The 17672-nt window shown below is 43.3% G+C and overlaps 2 protein-coding genes across 2 annotated transcripts; both read left to right on the top strand.

The window, feature by feature from the left end:
* Positions 1-1383: 1383 nt before the first annotated feature.
* LOC306938446 (uncharacterized protein) lies at positions 1384-8823 on the top strand. Its single transcript, XM_079522624.1, has 8 exons — positions 1384-2090; positions 2886-3019; positions 3454-3636; positions 5818-6374; positions 6652-6776; positions 6863-7085; positions 7591-7708; positions 7937-8823. Exons 1-8 carry the CDS (start codon positions 1862-1864, stop codon positions 8255-8257), a joined length of 1890 nt encoding a protein of 629 aa, XP_079378750.1. The 5' UTR covers positions 1384-1861; the 3' UTR covers positions 8258-8823.
* Positions 8824-10242: 1419 nt separating this feature from the next.
* LOC306938716 (uncharacterized protein) lies at positions 10243-17517 on the top strand. The gene is made up of 6 exons (XM_079522982.1): positions 10243-10706; positions 11789-12631; positions 13263-13369; positions 13859-14098; positions 14807-15421; positions 16422-17517. Exons 1-6 carry the CDS (start codon positions 10445-10447, stop codon positions 17058-17060), a joined length of 2706 nt encoding a protein of 901 aa, XP_079379108.1. The 5' UTR covers positions 10243-10444; the 3' UTR covers positions 17061-17517.
* Positions 17518-17672: the final 155 nt, after the last annotated feature.

Raw genomic sequence — 17672 nt, 5'->3', positions numbered from 1 at the left:
CTTTGTTTTTCTGTGTTTGTTTGTTTGTCTTTGTAATGTAATGTATTGTATGTCATGACTAAAAAAAAACGTAATTACTTAAAGGACCACTTCACCACTTTTCAACATATTTTCATATAATAGGTCCTCACTAATAATCATGAAAAAATGGCGCAATTTTTCTCTACTCAGTCTGTGTCTCATAGGAGGGCTGTGGGCAGTTCAGAAACCGTCTTCCAGTGACATCATCGATGGGAATACAAGCTAATAGAAACTGCAGGCTTTCTATTCCTGAAAAGTTGCAATGCGAAAATGGAAGCCATCGTTCTCACGATAATGAAAATCTAAAATATTTTGTAAAAAAATCTTGTTTAAAAAAAATCTGCCTAATGATGATGTCACTGGAAGACGGTTTCTAAACTGCCCACAGCCCTCCTATGATACACAGACTGAGTAGGAAAAAATCGTGCCATTTTATCATGATTATTAGTGAGGACCTATTATATGAAGATAGGTTGAAAAGTGGTGAAGTGGTCCTTTAATGTTCCAACTGTTTTTACTGTATTGTGATTTGTGACACTTGCTTTGACAATGTAAACGTATGTTTCTCATACCAAAATAGCTCCTTTGAATTGAATTTAGTTGCATTGGTGTGGTTGTAGTTGTGCTGTAATTCTGCAAACTGTTCATAAATACTTCAAAGCAAAGCAAAGTTCTTTGTTTACCCAGGGTGAATGGACTAAGCTCGAGATGCTTGTTTACAGCCAGACCCTGCTCATAGAACATTTCATGGTAGGGGTTCAATGCCTTGCTCAAGGACAAGGGCACTTCAGCGGTGGTCATTTTAACGTGCCGGTCCGAACTGGCGACCTTCCGATAACAAGACCGCTCCGCAAACCGTTCGGCCACCGCTGCCAAAAGACTAATCAATCAATCAATCAATCAAAAGACCTTAAAACCCAAGTCTGCAAAATCCCATCAGTAAATCTAAAACGGGATGATGATACTAATGATCAATAATGAAGTCAGCTGACCAATCTTAAAATCCAAAAGTAAAGGCTTTGGGATTTATTTTGTTTATAACTTATTCAATTAATTAATGTGGTTTCAGCAGGGATGTTTATGGAAAATTACACCAAATGTATTGACACTTTAAATTGTCAATTGGACTTTCTTTCTCTATTTTTCTTCAGTGGAGCAGTTGTTTGGAGCAGTTTGCAGAATGTTTTTGTTGGAAAATAAAGCTCACTGAAATCCCCATAAAAAAGGAGCGGTCACGTGCGTCACGTTTTGCAAAGAGTAACGTTTTTGTTGTTGTCCTATCCTTCTTCTAAATTCTCCTTGACGTAACCCGGAAGTGAGAGCAGTTGAGTTCTGCATGTGTGTGTGTGTGTGTGTGTTTGTTTACATCTCTAAGGTTTACATTCACCCGCTCTTTGTTTTAAATTCTAAGAGAACCAAACAATGACTCAAATAAACTAATATGAACTAGGGTTGCAGGGCAATATGTCGATATTATTGTCATATGAGGCAACTACAGACATCGTCTGGGATTTTAATAGGATATCGAGGATTTGTATTTTTTGTTGTATTTTACTGTAATTTATGTTCTGGTCGTATACTTGTTTCCTTATACCCTTTCACTTTAGTTGTTATTGCTATTTTTTATAATGTAAACATTACGGATGGTCTTGCGACCAAACATCTCTTTGGGGAAATATTTGTCATCCCCACAATATCGACACTGCATGAGAGAGATGGACCGTATTATATAAGAATACCAAAAGGATCTGATTGTGTGTCCATATCGCCCAGCCCTAAAACTAAAAAAGTAAAGTATAAAGTGAAGTTATTATTATTGATAAAGTAAGGCGTTGTAACCATGTCGTCCTCGGTAGACTCTGTGATCAAGCAGCAGCTGGTTTCAGCAGCAGAAGACATTATAGTTCTATTTAAATCCAAACGTTTAGATTCAGATAAAGACAAAGGTCTGTCTGTCCTCCGTGTGCTGGTGACGGACAGACTGATGGACGCCGTCACTCACATCTTCATCACGTTGGAAAGAACAACAACTACAACAATTCGTAGACCTACTACTACAACTACTCGAGGTAGGTTCATTTAAATACACAGAAAGAACAATTACATACAGGTTAGGTTCAACTTCATCAAAATACACAGAAAGGACAGCTCCGCTGAGATTGAATCCACATGTAACACCAGCGACACCTCCTGGGCAGGACAAGTTTAGTGGAGCTACATTTTTCGCACAGGGGCTGACCTGGTGAGAGCAGGAGTGGACCTGGTGAGACGTAGGAGGGGCCCGGACAGTAGTCAACCCACAGAGCCTAGTCCTTCCACGCGCCAGAATGGTACCTCCCAGTCCCGGCAGAGTAGTTCAGGAGGAACGGATTGTGTGGCCCTGGTTTTTCCCTAATGCGACTGATCGAGGGTAGCTACTAGGACGTAAGTCGGGACTTGATCACCCCGGCTGGGTCACCTGAGTGAGGGGTATGATGTTGGAAGACCCGAAACCCTGATGACCTTGGGATACATCACTGAGGATACGTCTCAGGTGCATCCATGCGATGTATTTTTTTTTGTTTTAGTGTGGGTGTACATTGATGGATACAATAAACCAATTATTAGTAACTAACTACACTACAAGCAGTGTTGGGGAAGCCATTTGCTTTGTTAAAATGAGATAAAATCAACATTCTAACAAAACATAATACAAAGTGTAATCGGCAAGCCAGGCAGCCAGCAAAAAAAGAAAGAAAAAGGCACTGCGATTGAGTTTACTGCCAAATCGATTTGTTTCATCTCATTATCGTTACTGACACGAGAGGATGTATGTGGTATTGTGGTTTCGAAGATGCCAACATGATGTGATTGGTTCCCTGCAGATCTTTCAGCCAGCAGCACCAACTCCGCTCAGAGCAGAGCTGAGGAAACAGCTCCCCCTCCGGCCAGCGTCAGCGTCAACGATGCTGACCCAGAAGATGAGGTTGACAGCAAGGCAGAGGAGGATGAGAATGAGGTTTGATTGATTGATCCCATGCTTGCCTTTAATTAACATGGGATGGCTATGACAAAGGTTATGCTAAAAGGATAACAAAAAAAAAGTTTCCATTGTGGTCCATTGTGCTCAATTCATCAATTGTAGAAATAAACTAATAATATTTACTCAAGTATTGTACTTAAGTACTTTTCAATACTTTTATTTCTACTCCACTACATCTCAAAGACAGATATTGTACTTTCACTCCACTACAATTATTTGAAAACTTTAGTTGCTTTGTAGATTTGGATTATTATTACAAAACTACTTTTACTCAAGTACGTTTTGATTACCGGACTGAATGACTGACTTTAGTGACTTACTTACTTACTTACTTACTTACTTACATACTTACTTGTACCAGAGTGTTTCTGCATTGCAGTATTGATTTGTTCCACCACTGAATTCCTCAGGTCGGCAGCAAGCCAGAGGAGGAGGGAGGCTCTCACCGCTGCAGGGTGTGTGGAAAAGGCTTTGGCCGGAAAGGTATCCTGATCAAACACATCGACCAGCACATCGACACAGACACAGAGCGAGTGTGCGGCCTGTGTGGCGACCGCCTGGACACCACAGACGAGCTGAGACGTCACCTCCAGGTACACCTCCAGGGACAGAGTACTCTACCCCAGTACTTGAGTAAAACACGACTGGTCAAATTTACTCCACTACAAATCCAGCGCAGAAGCGATAGTTCATGGTAGCCACCCTCGGGCCCCGCCTTATTTCCGAAGAGAAAAGTCTGGTCACAATTTAAGGCAGAGATTGCGTAGCCGGAAATGTCGGCCCGGAACTTCCGTCAGATGTATTTCCCCCCTATACAATATCACAACACTTGTTTCATACACAGATAATGTAAACAGATTTGTAAAGCGTCAATGTAATTTCCTTGAGCGGTACTTCCGCCAAAATCCCGCTACTTCCACCAAATTCCAGCAATGCACTCTACAGCGTAGGTCTTGCCCAGCGTGAGTTCATGGAGCCACAGAAGTCAGGAGGCTACATCTAATTATCTCTCCCCAGACCCCCACATTCATTCGCTAATAGTTAATTCCTGTATACTCCCACTAATCAGTCGGTCTGTTTCTCATTCGCTTCAAGCTAACTCACACATTCCCAGTAGCCTACTCAGGCGGTCCATTTAAGCAGTCACTATTCTGCAAAAGGCTATCTGATTGTGTGTCCATATCGCCCAGCCCTAAAACTAAAAAAGTGAAGTATAAAGTTAAGTTATTATTGATAAAGTAAGGTGTTGTTATAACCATGTCGTCCTCGATAGACTCTGTGATCAAGCAGCAGCTGGTTTCAGCAGCAGACGACATTATAGTTCTATTTAAATCCAAACGTTTAGATTCAGATAAAGACAAAGGTCTGTCTGTCCTCCGTGTGCTGGTGACGGACAGACTGATGGACGCCGTCACTCACATCTTCATCACGTTGGAAAGAACAACAACTACAACAATTCGTAGACCCACTACTACAACTACTCGAGGTAGGTTCATTTAAATACACAGAAAGAACAATTACATACAGGTTAGGTTCTTCAAAATACACAGAAAGGACAGCTCCGCTGAGATTGAATCCACATGTAACACACCAGCGACACCTCCTGGGCAGGACAAGTTTAGTGGAGCTACATTTTTCGCACAGGGGCTGACCTGGTGAGAGAGCAGGAGTGGACCTGGTAAAGACGTAGGAGGGGCCCGGACAGGAGTCAACCCACAGAGCCTAGTCCTTCCACGCGCCAGAATGGTACCTCCCAGTCCCGGCAGAGTAGTTCAGGAACGGATTGTGTGGCCCTGGTTTTTCCCTAATGGGAAATGAGGGTAGCTACTGGGACGTCAGTCGGGACTTGATCACCACGGCTGGGTCACCTGAGTGAGGGGTATGATGTTGGGAGACCCGAAACCCCGATGACAATGGGATACATCACTGAGGATACGTCCAAGGTGCATCCATGCGATGTATTTTAATTTTTTTTAGTGTGGGTGTACATTGATGGATACAATAAACCAATTATTAGTAACTACAAGCAGTGTTGGGGAAGCCATTTGCTTTGTTGAGGTTCATTCGCTAATAGTTAATTCCTGTATACTCCCACTAATCAGTCGGTCTGTTTCTCATTCGCTTCAAGCTAACTCACACATTCCCAGTATCCTACTCAGGCGGTCCATTTAAGCAGTCACTATTCTGCATGCGTTCGCTCTAAAGGCTAGCTGACACAGGAGTTGTTCAGATGTCGGCTTTCAAATTCCCTCGACCTCCCCGAATGTGGCATTTAGTTCTGTAATGGGTGATTCTGTGAATATATGTGCCTTATGGGTTGTACTATATGTGGTATCTAGTTCTGTAATGGGTGATTCTGTGATTATAATGTGATTTATGGATTGTTCTATTCTCATATGTATCATAATTATATATCTGTGGTATTGTTGTGTTGGTCATCAAATGTCTTTATCTTATGCTCTGCTCTGGGGTGTGTGTGTGTGTGGGGGGGGGGGGGTTGTGATCTCAGATTGTGTATGTTGCAAAGGTAATCAGTAAGGTCACATGAGCAGAGCCACAGCGCCAAATTAAATGCAATAGCATTGCAATAAATGGTAAATGCTTAATCCTGAGCCGAAGTGTCTCAATGAAGTAAAAATTTGCTTAGTCAAAATGTTACTCAAGTAAGAGTACAAAAGTACTTAATCTTTTCACAATTAATTCATAGGACCTTGTAATTCTTGTTTCAGAGAAGTAACTCTATACTATATATTTTGCTTTAATCCACGCGTCAGGCTCACAGAGACGTCAGCCGAACGTGTGACGTTTGCGGCAAGAAGTTCCCTTCCGTCCGCGCCCAGGAGACGCACCGGCGATTGCACACCGGAGAGAAGCCCTTCAGCTGCCACGTGTGCAGTAAGGGTTTCAACCAGAAGGGCAACATGACGACACACATGAGGAGGACCCACACCGCGGAGAAATGCGAGAAATACGAATGCGGTGTATGCGGTAAAGACTTCAGCTACGCCCGCTCCCTGGAGAGGCACATGAAGTCTCACGCCAGTCAGACGCCTTTCAGCTGCAGAGTTTGCGGTCAGGGCTTCGTTAAGAACGCCGAGCTCAAGAGACACGCGCGGACGCACAGAGGCGCTGCCGCGGTCAAAACCAAGCGCAGCAAGCAGGACCCCGTTGCTGCTCACTGCTGTAAAGTGTGTGGAGGTGCCTTTCACAACAAGGGCAACTTCATCAGACACGCAGAGAGCCATTTAAATGAACCAGCGGGGATGTGCGGGGTGTGCGGCGAACGCTTGGACTCTGCAGTCGACCTGAAAGATCACCTGCAGTCTCACAGGTAACCTGTGCTTTGTAGCCATCAGTAAGAGTAATGCTGTAGGGTTACTACTGCTAATACTGACGCTGTTGCTCATTGTGAAACTGCACACACACTCCCTGGATGACAGAGCAGAACCTCTGCCCCACATTTTTCACATCGGCCTGTTATTATCTACCTGACCTGGCGGAGACTTTCCCCATTTTTTGTGTGTATGTGTACTTTAACTGCTGTACTGTTTCTGGTGGCTTAACACCCCCCAAGATCAATAAATGTCTGCCTGTCTGTCTGTCTGTAGGGAGATGCAGACGATATGTGACGTGTGTGGTGTCACCGTGCGTGACATGGATCTGCACATGAGAGTTCACACCGGCCTCAAACCCTACAGCTGCAAAGAATGCGGCAAAGACTTCCCACGAAAAGGTGTGTTGTGTAATTCTTGCATAATAACTTCATTAAGATGACAGAATGTGAAGGAGTCGTTCATACGTAACATTTCCCATTTGCAGGGTCGCTGGAGCGACACGCGAAGCTGCACGGCGCCGAGCGGCCGTACGTCTGCGAGTTCTGCGGGAAAACGTTCCTGGAGAACGGCGTGCTGCGGCGACACCTCAAGAGCCACAGCGGAGAGAAGGCCAGGATTTACTCCTGCGACGTCTGCGGGAAGAAGTTCGCCATGAGTCAACACCTGGACGTGCACAAGAGGATCCACACCGGAGAGAAACCCTACAGGTAAAGTTTAAACTGAGTCACTCTGATGAAGGCAGTTGTGCATCATTTTAATCCCTGCATATTATGCATTAGCCACTTTATTAAAGGCTTTTTTACTTTTTCTACAAGAGTGCCTTGGTCTCTTCTTCTTCTTTTGAATCAATTCTGTCACCCAGTTGTACCAAAGAGCACTTTTTTGGAGATTTCTAGATCTGCTATTTTCACAAGTTTGGGTCCTCGGAAAACATCAAATTTCTCGTTTGGGTCATGAGCTAAAAACAAATGATTTCGAAGTCTTCAAGTCGGACCAAATCTGGGTTTTAAATGTATATATGTATGCTGTTAGAAGGATCTGTCATGATAGATTAAGTCGGCCCCCCGATCCAGAAAAGGTTGAGCAATAGGTTGAGGTTGTCTCATCCTAACTTCGTTTTTATTGTTATAAATGCCTATAAACTTGTTAGATGCCTGTTCCTTTGTAACATTTTGTTTTATAAATAAACGTTACGTTATCTTTCCCCTACAGCTGTACGGTGTGCGGTAAAACATTCCGACAGGTCGGAAACCTGGACTCGCACATGAGGATTCACACTGGAGAGAAGCCCTTCATTTGTAGCCTGTGTGGTAAACGCTTCCGACAAAAGGTCATTGTTTATTTTATTTTTTTATTATTCAATAGATTAATTTACTCTCACTTTCGAAAGATTTGAAAAATAGTGGAAATGGCTGATCTACAAGCTCGCAAAGGGTCAACTTATTAACATACAATTATCATTATGTTTTGAAGCCAGTGACATCATCGATGCTCTGAAGTTCTGAACCACTGCTAAATGAATATTCATTGTACTTGGATCTTGTTTGCTATACTGTAGGTGTCGCTGGAGATACACGAGAGGTTCCACAAGAAGGAGAAGCCGTTTGGCTGTCAGCTGTGCGACAAAGGCTTCGTTCAGAAGGTCGACCTGAAACGTCACATGCTGACACACACCGGAGAGAAGCCCTACGGCTGCGCCGTCTGTGGGAAGAAGTACCAGGAGAAGAGATCCATGGAATCGCACATGAAGGTTCACACGGTTCAAAATGTGATCCACCACGTGAAGGTTCACGCGGCTCCGAATGTCACCAAAGACTCTGCCGTGTCGACCAACAGCCAGCGACATGAAACGCTGAATACGGACTTCATACAACTGTAACTTTAAAAGAAAAAACATACATAATGAATTGCATTTGCATTTTTATAGCGCTTTTCCAAGTGCTCAAAGCGCTTTACAATGGTTCATTCATTCATACATTGGGAGGTGAAGCGGCGAACAGTCGACGCCAGCGTCCTCACTTCCCACATTCACACACCAATGGTGGCAAGCTCACACCGACCGACTCATTGGAGGCAATGTAGGGTTCAGTGTCTTGCCCAAGGACACTTCGACATGTGGATAGGAGGAGCCGGGATTCGAACCACTGACCCAGGGATCATTGGAAGACCTGCTCTACCTCCTGAGCCACAGCCGCCCTGATACTTACATACTTCATACACCTGACCTGTAAAGCTGCTGAATTCATCAACCGACCGATGTTTTAATTGTATTGAGTTTGTTTCGCTCACTTTCTGTGCTGTTTTTACAGTTTTAGATAGATACTGTAGATGCAGTGGTGGGAAATTCAAAATGTTGGGTGGAAGGGAAGCGAGGGCGGGTCTTCATTTGGTAGAACCAGTAGAAGCCCCATAGAAGCATTCCCTACTTTATCATCAATTTAAAAATTAATTAAAACATTTATACAATGACAAAAACATGTCATGGTATGTTGCCTTTAAAACCTTGATTCATTGTGATGATTCATTCTGTACTGGCCATATATGGAGCGTGTCTTGAGCGTACAGGGTTTGATGAGGTCAGATCAACATTAGGAATGTCAGAACAGGAAGGACGGGTGGGGAAGGATCAACATACGGAATGTCAGATAATGTCAGCTCCACATATGGAGATCTAAGGGTTTGAGGTCAGATGTCTTTGACCAAAAAATGCACAAGATCTAAGGGTCTCCAGGATGTGCATATATGGAGGCATGATGTTATGAGGTGTGACGTGATATGGCCATATATTGACATTCCCATATATGGGGAAGCGCCCCTAGCGATGACATCTACGTCGCGACTACATATATATATATGCCCATATGGAGATCCCTGATGATGTCAAGGTGGCGCTGCTGGGGCAGATCGGCGCGTGCGTGCACACATCTTCCTGGGTGACTGCAGACTGCTTGTCAGACTCTGAGAGCCTCCAGCGCTCAGTCGAGTGGGCTGGAAACCAGGCTAGGGTTCATGGCCATGGCCAGGGTTCATGGCCATATATAGAGTGTCTTGAATGCAGAGGGTTTGATGATGTCAGACTGACATATGATGGACTGACAACCATATATGGAGATCTAAGGGTCTCCATGATGTCACGAGATGTCACGTGGCGCGATACCATATATGGAGATGTGGGTGACTAACTAACTAGCGGACGGGAGATGCACGTTTTCATAATAAGCGCAACCTTCGGTCGCAATAAAATATATAATATATAACGTCATGTTATATTGAATTAATTCGATGAAATCAGTGCGACCTGCCATGTTAATAGTTAGGTAGGCCACTCCTGATAGGACTTAGTGCTGCCAAAAGACGTGTGTTGTACACATTTAGTTATTACTTCCCTATTAACCTATACAGCTTCAATGTTATTTTAGTAGTCTCTTGATTGTTTTTCCTTTGTTTTGCCAATGGGTTCCCAGATTGAAATTAAGTCTTGACTTAAATTGCATTTTAAGCTATAACTAAGGCTAAGTTGAATGTAGTGTGTCTGTGAGCCAAGAAGGTGGTTGTGGACCACAACTTGTGGTGCAACTGGCAATGGCTCCTGTCGGCAGTTGCACCACCACCTCACACTAAGTTCAAACTTAGCTTAGTTCAGAGTCTGGCTTAGTTATAGCTAATGCATATGTGCATTATGCATACAGTAATGCATAAGCTATAACAGTAGTGCAACTGGCTCCCTGGTCATTTCAAACGTTTGAGTGTATCTTTCCCTCCATCTCCAGCAGGGGGCGGTAGATTGTCTTCTCCTTCACGCGTCTTTACTCTTTATTCTGGAATCCAGGCGTTGTTGACCCGGCGGAGAGTCGCTGAGTCGCTCACGTTGTTTTTGTTTTCGTTCGCGCCGCAGAGAAGAAAGCAGTCAGTGGCGAGTGTATTTGTAAAATACAGTTCAGTCAACTTCAGCACCAAGGCAATTAAATTATCTTTACATTGTAAGACATTAACCAGAGGCAACGCATCATAAAAACATACATTTGAATTCAGCGAGAGAGAATTTAACAAAGTTCAAACAGTAAGAATGTCTTGTGAGATCTGGCTCCATGTGGATGTGAGGAAGAGGATGCAGCGTGCCGCTCGAGATGTTGACGTCGTGATGAAGAAGAAGAGAGGAAGAGGAGAAAGAGTGGATCGTGTGGTGATGAAGGTTCTGATGGAAGCGGCTGAAGACGTCCTGGAACTGTTCCATCTCACCGTGCACGACTTGGAAGATACTCTGGACCGCCAGAGGGCGCTGTTGGACACCCTGCTGAACCCACACATCAAACTGAACAGAGATACAGGTAACAGTGATGACTGTGATGTAAATAGGTTTTCAATGTAATGGTTCCCAGCCAGGGATTGTCTTTTAGATAGGTCCCATTTTATGAGTCCTACTTCAACGACGTTAGAGTACAGTACTGAGTACAGTATTGCATCCCAGCCAGGTCCCCAGGATGGTGACACGATTTCGTCCTTTCTCAATTTAGTGAGTCAGAAAGGATACAGGCTATTTGCATCACTGCCCTGATGTGTTGTTATTTCTGACTGAGAGAACTGTGGTGGAAGTAACTAACTATCTAATCCAATGTTGTTCAATGCAAAGAAACTGACATTGTTAATCACAATTATTTGTGTGACAATAATCATCAACTTAAAATTGTAATTGTGACAGCCATAGTAACTGTACTAGTTGTCCCCTTTCTGCCCATACATATAGATATCTGTATATGTCTGTCTGACAGACAGTATATGACCATAGGCTATATGCATGTCCATGTGGGCGATTAGCCAAATAAAGCTTAGGCTGATTGCCATGGCAATCGATTGGTTCAGAACCTTTTGAATTTGAAGTTGGTCGGCCAATTGGTTTTGTTTTTACTTGCGCAAGCAGAGCGCGCAAGTACTGTAATCGGCTACGTATGTCGGTGGCGGCACTCGGCCAATCGGGGATCAAGTATGTATCTACCTATGTATGTCGGTGGCGTCGCTCGGCCAATCGGGGACCAAGAACAGCGATCAGCTGGGTATGTATGTCGGTATATTCCACCAGCCAATGAGAAACCACTGACCACTGCTGTATTTCAAACCTAGACAACCAGCAGAGACCAGCAGTCCTTCTACTTGTATGAAAAAAATCACACCCGCGGGAAGTGAGGAATGATTCATCGTCAATGGAATTTAATGTTTGTTTAAGACGAAGTTTGTGGACGGTAACTAAAAGCTGGATGTAGGAGCGCCCCTCAAAAAAGAAAAGCAACAAAAACATTAACACATTAAACGGTCATTTTACTCATTTTGTTACACATTGAACATTTGAGTAAGATGTGAAATGTATTTTATTCAAATCCTCTCTCTCTCTCTCTCTCTCTCTCTCTCTCTCTAGACTTACAGCCTCATCACAGCCACACACAAACAAACAATGACTTGCAATCTGTTCCGGAACCAACCAATGACTGTCAACCTCATCCAGAACCAACCAATGACTGCCAACTTCGTCCAGAACCAGCCAATGACAGCCAACCTCAGTCACAACCAACCAATGACTGCCAACTTCATCCAGAACCAGCCAATGATGGCCAACCTCCATCGGAATCAACCAATGACAGCCAACCGTGTCCAGACCCAGCCAGTGATGTGAATGAAGCGCTGTTCCCGTACAGCAATATGGTTGAGGATGAGGATGAGGACGACGACGACGACGATGATGTTGATGATGTTGATGATAAAGATTATGAACCTGGGGTTGAGGACTTTATGAGAGAGAGCGAGGAGGAGAGTTCAACATTAAAGAGTCCAGAATCAGAGAGTTCAACATTAAAGAGTCCAGAATCAGAGAGTTCAACATTAAAGAGTCCAGAATTAGAGAGTTCAACATTAAAGAGTCCAGAATCAGAGAGTTCAACATTAAAGAGTCCAGAATCAGAGAGTTCAACATTAAAGAGTCCAGAATCAGAGAGTTCAACATTAAAGAGTCCAGAATCAGAGAGTTCAACATTAAAGAGTCCAGAATCAGAGAGTTCAACATTAAAGAGTCCAGAATCAGAGAGTTCAACATTAAAGAGTCCAGAATCAGAGAGTTCAACATTAAAGAATCCAGAATCAGAGAGTTCAACATTAAAGAGTCCAGAATCAGAGAGTTCAACATTAAAGAGTCCAGAATCAGAGAGTTCAACATTAAAGAGTCCAGAATCAGAGAGTTCAACATTCAAGTCAAAGGTTCATACAGGTAAGCCTACTGTGCGATATTGTATTGATTAGAGCAGCACGTGGTTCCCAAATGTTTTAGCTCAAGATCTGCTGCTCTGAATTTTCACTACTAATTCATGACGTATGGAAATTATTATTATTTTTATTTTATTTATGAAATGTGCTACTTTTGTAAAATGTTGGAATTGTTTTTATTGATGAAAAAGCCCTTTTAACTTTTGTAAAAAATAAATGTAGGGGATACAAATTGCCATAAAACAATTTGGAAATGGTGTTTTAGAGACAGATGCTAGGTTCTTGGTTTACATGTGATCCTAGTCATTTCACTGTATCTACATTCTGTGTATGTGATTATTGACCTCGCCTATTGTAAGGTGCTGGTAACTGGGATCTGAGCTTGCCTAAATGCCTAAATTGTAAATTTCCTGTCACACATTTTACATAGTCGCCTGATTGTAATTATTTGAGCTAATTGCAATTATGTTGCACAAATATCAGCCTTGTTTTCTGTTGGAAAACGTTGGTTGCAATGTTGGTTGCAATAAAATAAATGTTATTCACATGGTCCAATGTTTGATGCCAAACAAAACCACACAATTAAATCATTCATATGACAATTATCTTAACTAAAATGTTACTATTGCACACAGGAGGGAAACCATTCAGTTGTGAGGTGTGTAGCAGAACATTCAGAATGAAGGCAGGCCTGATGCGCCACATGACAGTTCATCTGGTGAAGAAACCATACCAGTGTAAGGTAGGTTCCTTTTAGACCCTACAGATCCAATGGACCTGGTCTCTAATGTCACCTTCACACCAGGATGTTTTACCAGATTAAAACAAATCCTGCTGCGTATTGTCGTAAAGTGTGTGCTTCGTTTGGCACGTGTGAAGGTTCATTCGAATTCATTCAAGTTCATTCGAATTCACGCACGGGTCGCGCGCATACACACACACACACACACACACACGGGTTAATATAAAAGATGTATACTCTCTATAGTATAGAGATTGTATAGAGTCTATACCAAGGGTGCCCCTGATGTCAATCAATAAAGTCACCACGGCAGAAAGGAAAAATAGATGTTATTTTTTAATTATATATAATGTATGGGCATGTCATGCAATCCTCCTGCCTGATGCAGAGCGTGTCTGTAATCAAACTGATGTGCTGACTCATGCGATTGAGTTCCCTTCCTGGGTTTAATAAAATCTGTCTGTCTGTCTGTCTGTCTGTCTGTCTAAGGTGTGCAAGAAGGCGTACTACCACTGGCACTCTCTTGATAAACACGCCGCCGAACACTACAAGAACCGGCACGTTTGCGCCGTCTGCAGGGAAGAGTTCCGCACGAGGCGGGAGCTGCTGAGCCACCGGTTGATCTCACACCGTCTCGACAACGAGGAGCAGCCTCACAAGTGCAAAGCCTGCGGAGAAGAGTTCGCCATGAAGAAAGACATCATGAAACACGTCTGGACGCATGCGAAGGTACGGCCCTTCATTGCGGTTATCGCAATGTCATTAAAAAAAAGAAATAATGGCAGAAATAGCAGATCTACAACCTCAAGTTTGTAGATCGGCTATTTATTTAAAGTATGATATTGGCCATAGTACATAATGTATGAGTATATGTTGGTAACGACCGTGTTTAGTAATTGCTTTGTATATTTAAGTTATTTGTCATATCTGCCCTGTGCAATTGTTTTTTACAAAGCCTAAAAGCCAAACAGACATTTATCTTTTAAGTCATAACTTATAGTGTATTTTGATCAATGAATGGATTTAACTCTTGTGTTTAAATAGTTTTGCTTTTTATGTTATTTTAATGATGCTGTATTTTTATGAGGTATTGCTTTTTATGTTTATTTTACTATGTTGTATTTTATGAGGTCTTTATTTTGAATGGAAAGCACTTTGGGTCAACTACTGTTGTTTTTAACATATCAGAACCAGGGAAGCATCTGTGTGTGTCACTTTAACGTTGGCGCTATATATATATATATATATAAGCTATCACTTTGAACTAAAATCTTTGCTTCTGGGGGTCGATAGAACAAAATATTTAAGATGGGAGTCCACAGCTAAATACTCTTAATGGGTTAAATGTGCTATACAAATAAAGGTGACCTGACTTGACATAACATTATAGTAATTATAGGTGTAATCCTATTTTTTCCCCCCGCATTTTGTGTCAAGGAGTCATCGCCATCATCATCATTGTGTTGTGGTCTGTGCGGCCATCACACCGAGGACACACACAGTCTCTCGGTCCACCTGCGGTCCCACAGTCAGGGCCACGTCTGTCACGTGTGTGGGAAGGGCTTCCCTTCCGCTAAGGCTCTTCAGGTGCACATGAGAGTCCACACCGGTGAGAAACCTTTCAGCTGCGCCGAGTGCGGCAAGGATTTTACTCAGCAGGGAAATCTGGACATGCACATGATGATCCACACCGGTGAGCGGAAGTTCGCCTGCAACATCTGCAGCAAGACTTTCCTCCAGAAGTCTAAGTGGGACACACACCTGAGGTACCACAACACAGAGAGGACCTTCATGTGTCTGGTGAGCGGCTGCGCCAAAGCCTACAAGAACGCCGTGGGCCTGAAGATGCACGAGTTGACGCACACTGAGGAGGAGGAGGAGGAACCCCGCCCCGTGTGCGCCGTCTGCAGGGAAGAGTTCTGCACTAAGCGGGATCTGTTGCGCCACCAGAGGATCACACACCGTCCCGACAACCCCACTTACAAGTGCAAAACCTGTGGAGACGAGTTCACCTCGAAGAACATCCTGAAACACCTCCGGACGCACGTGAAGGTAAGGCCGACCCGCCGTCACATTTGTTACGTAATCGCCTGTTCACCATTTTGTTTAGGTAATCGCGGTTATCGCAATGTCATTAAAAAAATATGAATAAATCAAAAAATAAAACGTAATGGCAGAAATAGCAGATCTACAAGCTCAAGTTTGTAGATTGGCCATTTCTATGTGTGTAATTTGAGATTGTAACCACTTTGACAAATCTTTGAATATATTTTTAAAGCTATCTGTTAACACAAATCTTTGCATCTGGGGGTAGAGTTCTCAAACGCTGCCTGAACCCGACTAGGCCCGAGACGACATTTTAGGGCCAGGTTGGGCCTACAATCTATGCTAATTAGTCGGGCCGGGCCTCGGCCTGATCATTTAGGGCCCAGTTAGGGCCGGGCCTTAATTTTCATGCCCGTTGAGAACTCTATCTGGGGGTCCCTGGAACATAATATGTTGAGATTGGAGTCCATGGCCAAATAGTAAATACATGTAGTTTTGGGCGTCCTTGACAAGAAAAGAAAAATGAGAACCACTGGTATAGCAACATAAGGTTGACATTCTTTGCATTTGGTCCTCGGGTCTTAACCCAGTTAGACCTGGTATAACCTATACGTATACGTTGTTTTACCTTTCATGCCGGGAGGTACCTCTGTGTCTCATACACCTCTAGTGGCGCCCCTTCTATGCTTTGAGGTTTTGCGGGTTTGTGTAAATGCTATTGACAATGAATGGCCAGTTCTGACTATTTGTGTAAACACAAACATTGAAGACGAAGCTGAGGATGCAAATTGTGATGGGCCGGAATGAGATGATGTATGATAAGAGCGCCCCTCACTTGAATTGTTTTGAACAATTTGAATGTTTTCAGAAAACCTTAGGTTAGGTTTTAGAAGGCATTTTTGGAATGGACAGGTTGTGCTATACAAATAAAGGTGACTTGACATAACATACCGGTAGTGGTAATAGGTAATAGGTAATGTTATTGTTTTTTCCTCTTTGTGTCAAGGAGTCATCGTCGTCATCATCGTTGTCTTGTGGTCTGTGTGGCCATCAAACCGAGGACACACACAGTCTCTTGGTTCACCTGAAGTCCCACAGAGAGCTGAACCACATGTGTCACGTGTGTGGGAAGGCCTTCCCTCGCGCCAAGTCTCTAGACATACACATGGGAGTTCACACGGATGAGAAACCTTTCCGCTGCGCCGAGTGTGGCAAGGATTTTAAACTACAGGGAAGTCTGGTGACGCACATGAAGATCCACACCGGCGAGCGGAAGTTCGTCTGCGACATCTGCAGCAAGGCTTTCCAGCAGAAGATGATGCTGGACAGACACCTGAAGTTCCACAACAAAGAGAGGACCTTCATGTGTCGGGTGATCGGCTGCGGTAAAGGCTTCATGCAGGCCGTGGACCTGAAGAGGCACGGGTTGACGCACACCGGGGAGAAACCCTACGTGTGCACCGTCTGCGGCGAACGCTTCCAAGCCAAAAGGTCCCTGAACATTCACATGAACAGCACTCACACCGGCAACGCCACTACGGAGAAGAGGAGGGGAAGAAAACGACAGACTGGAGATCATGCCGTGAAGAACAGTGGAGACGACACTACGGAGAAGACGGTGAAACGAAAAAGAAAGAAAGTATGAACTAATACTGTGTGCACAAGCATAATGAAATGTGATATGTTTTCTTTTTCCTGAACCAATTATCTGACAATTTGACAAAGCAATCATTAAAAGACGTGTTCATTAAATGCTGGTCCACTCAGCTCTCATTGAATACAATGCATTGACCTTCTGGCTCCAGTTTCCTCCCAGTGTGGCTATGGTGTACGTCTGTCCTATTCCTCTTTACATATCGTTGCTGTCAGGCAGAAACCTTGTATCTCCATATGCCAACTTTCTTTTCTTTTTTGTAAATTAATGCCAACACGCCATGTGGCGTGTTGTGAGCTTGTAGATCAGCTGTTTTCACAATAATTATTGTAAACAATTTTAGAAAATAATAATTAAAGGAACGGTTTTCGACACAAACAAGGTTTCCAGCCGACAGCAACCTTGGTGATGAGCAGGTAGTTTGCTCAGTGGATTAATGATCCAGAATGTTGAGTTGTAAGACTTTTAAAGACATTTTAATGTTCTGTGTCTTAAATAAATCACCTGAATAGACTGCTAGATTCTATATCCATTAAGAGGGTTAAACATCTTTATTGCTAATATTCCACAGTAGAAAGCCATAATTCATAGACGCAGAAATTA

The sequence above is a fragment of the Electrona antarctica genome (assembly GCF_951216825.1).
Source record: "Electrona antarctica genome assembly, chromosome: 15".
Classification (NCBI taxonomy): domain Eukaryota; kingdom Metazoa; phylum Chordata; class Actinopteri; order Myctophiformes; family Myctophidae; genus Electrona; species Electrona antarctica.
This window is presented reverse-complemented; position numbering and strand designations above follow the sequence as displayed.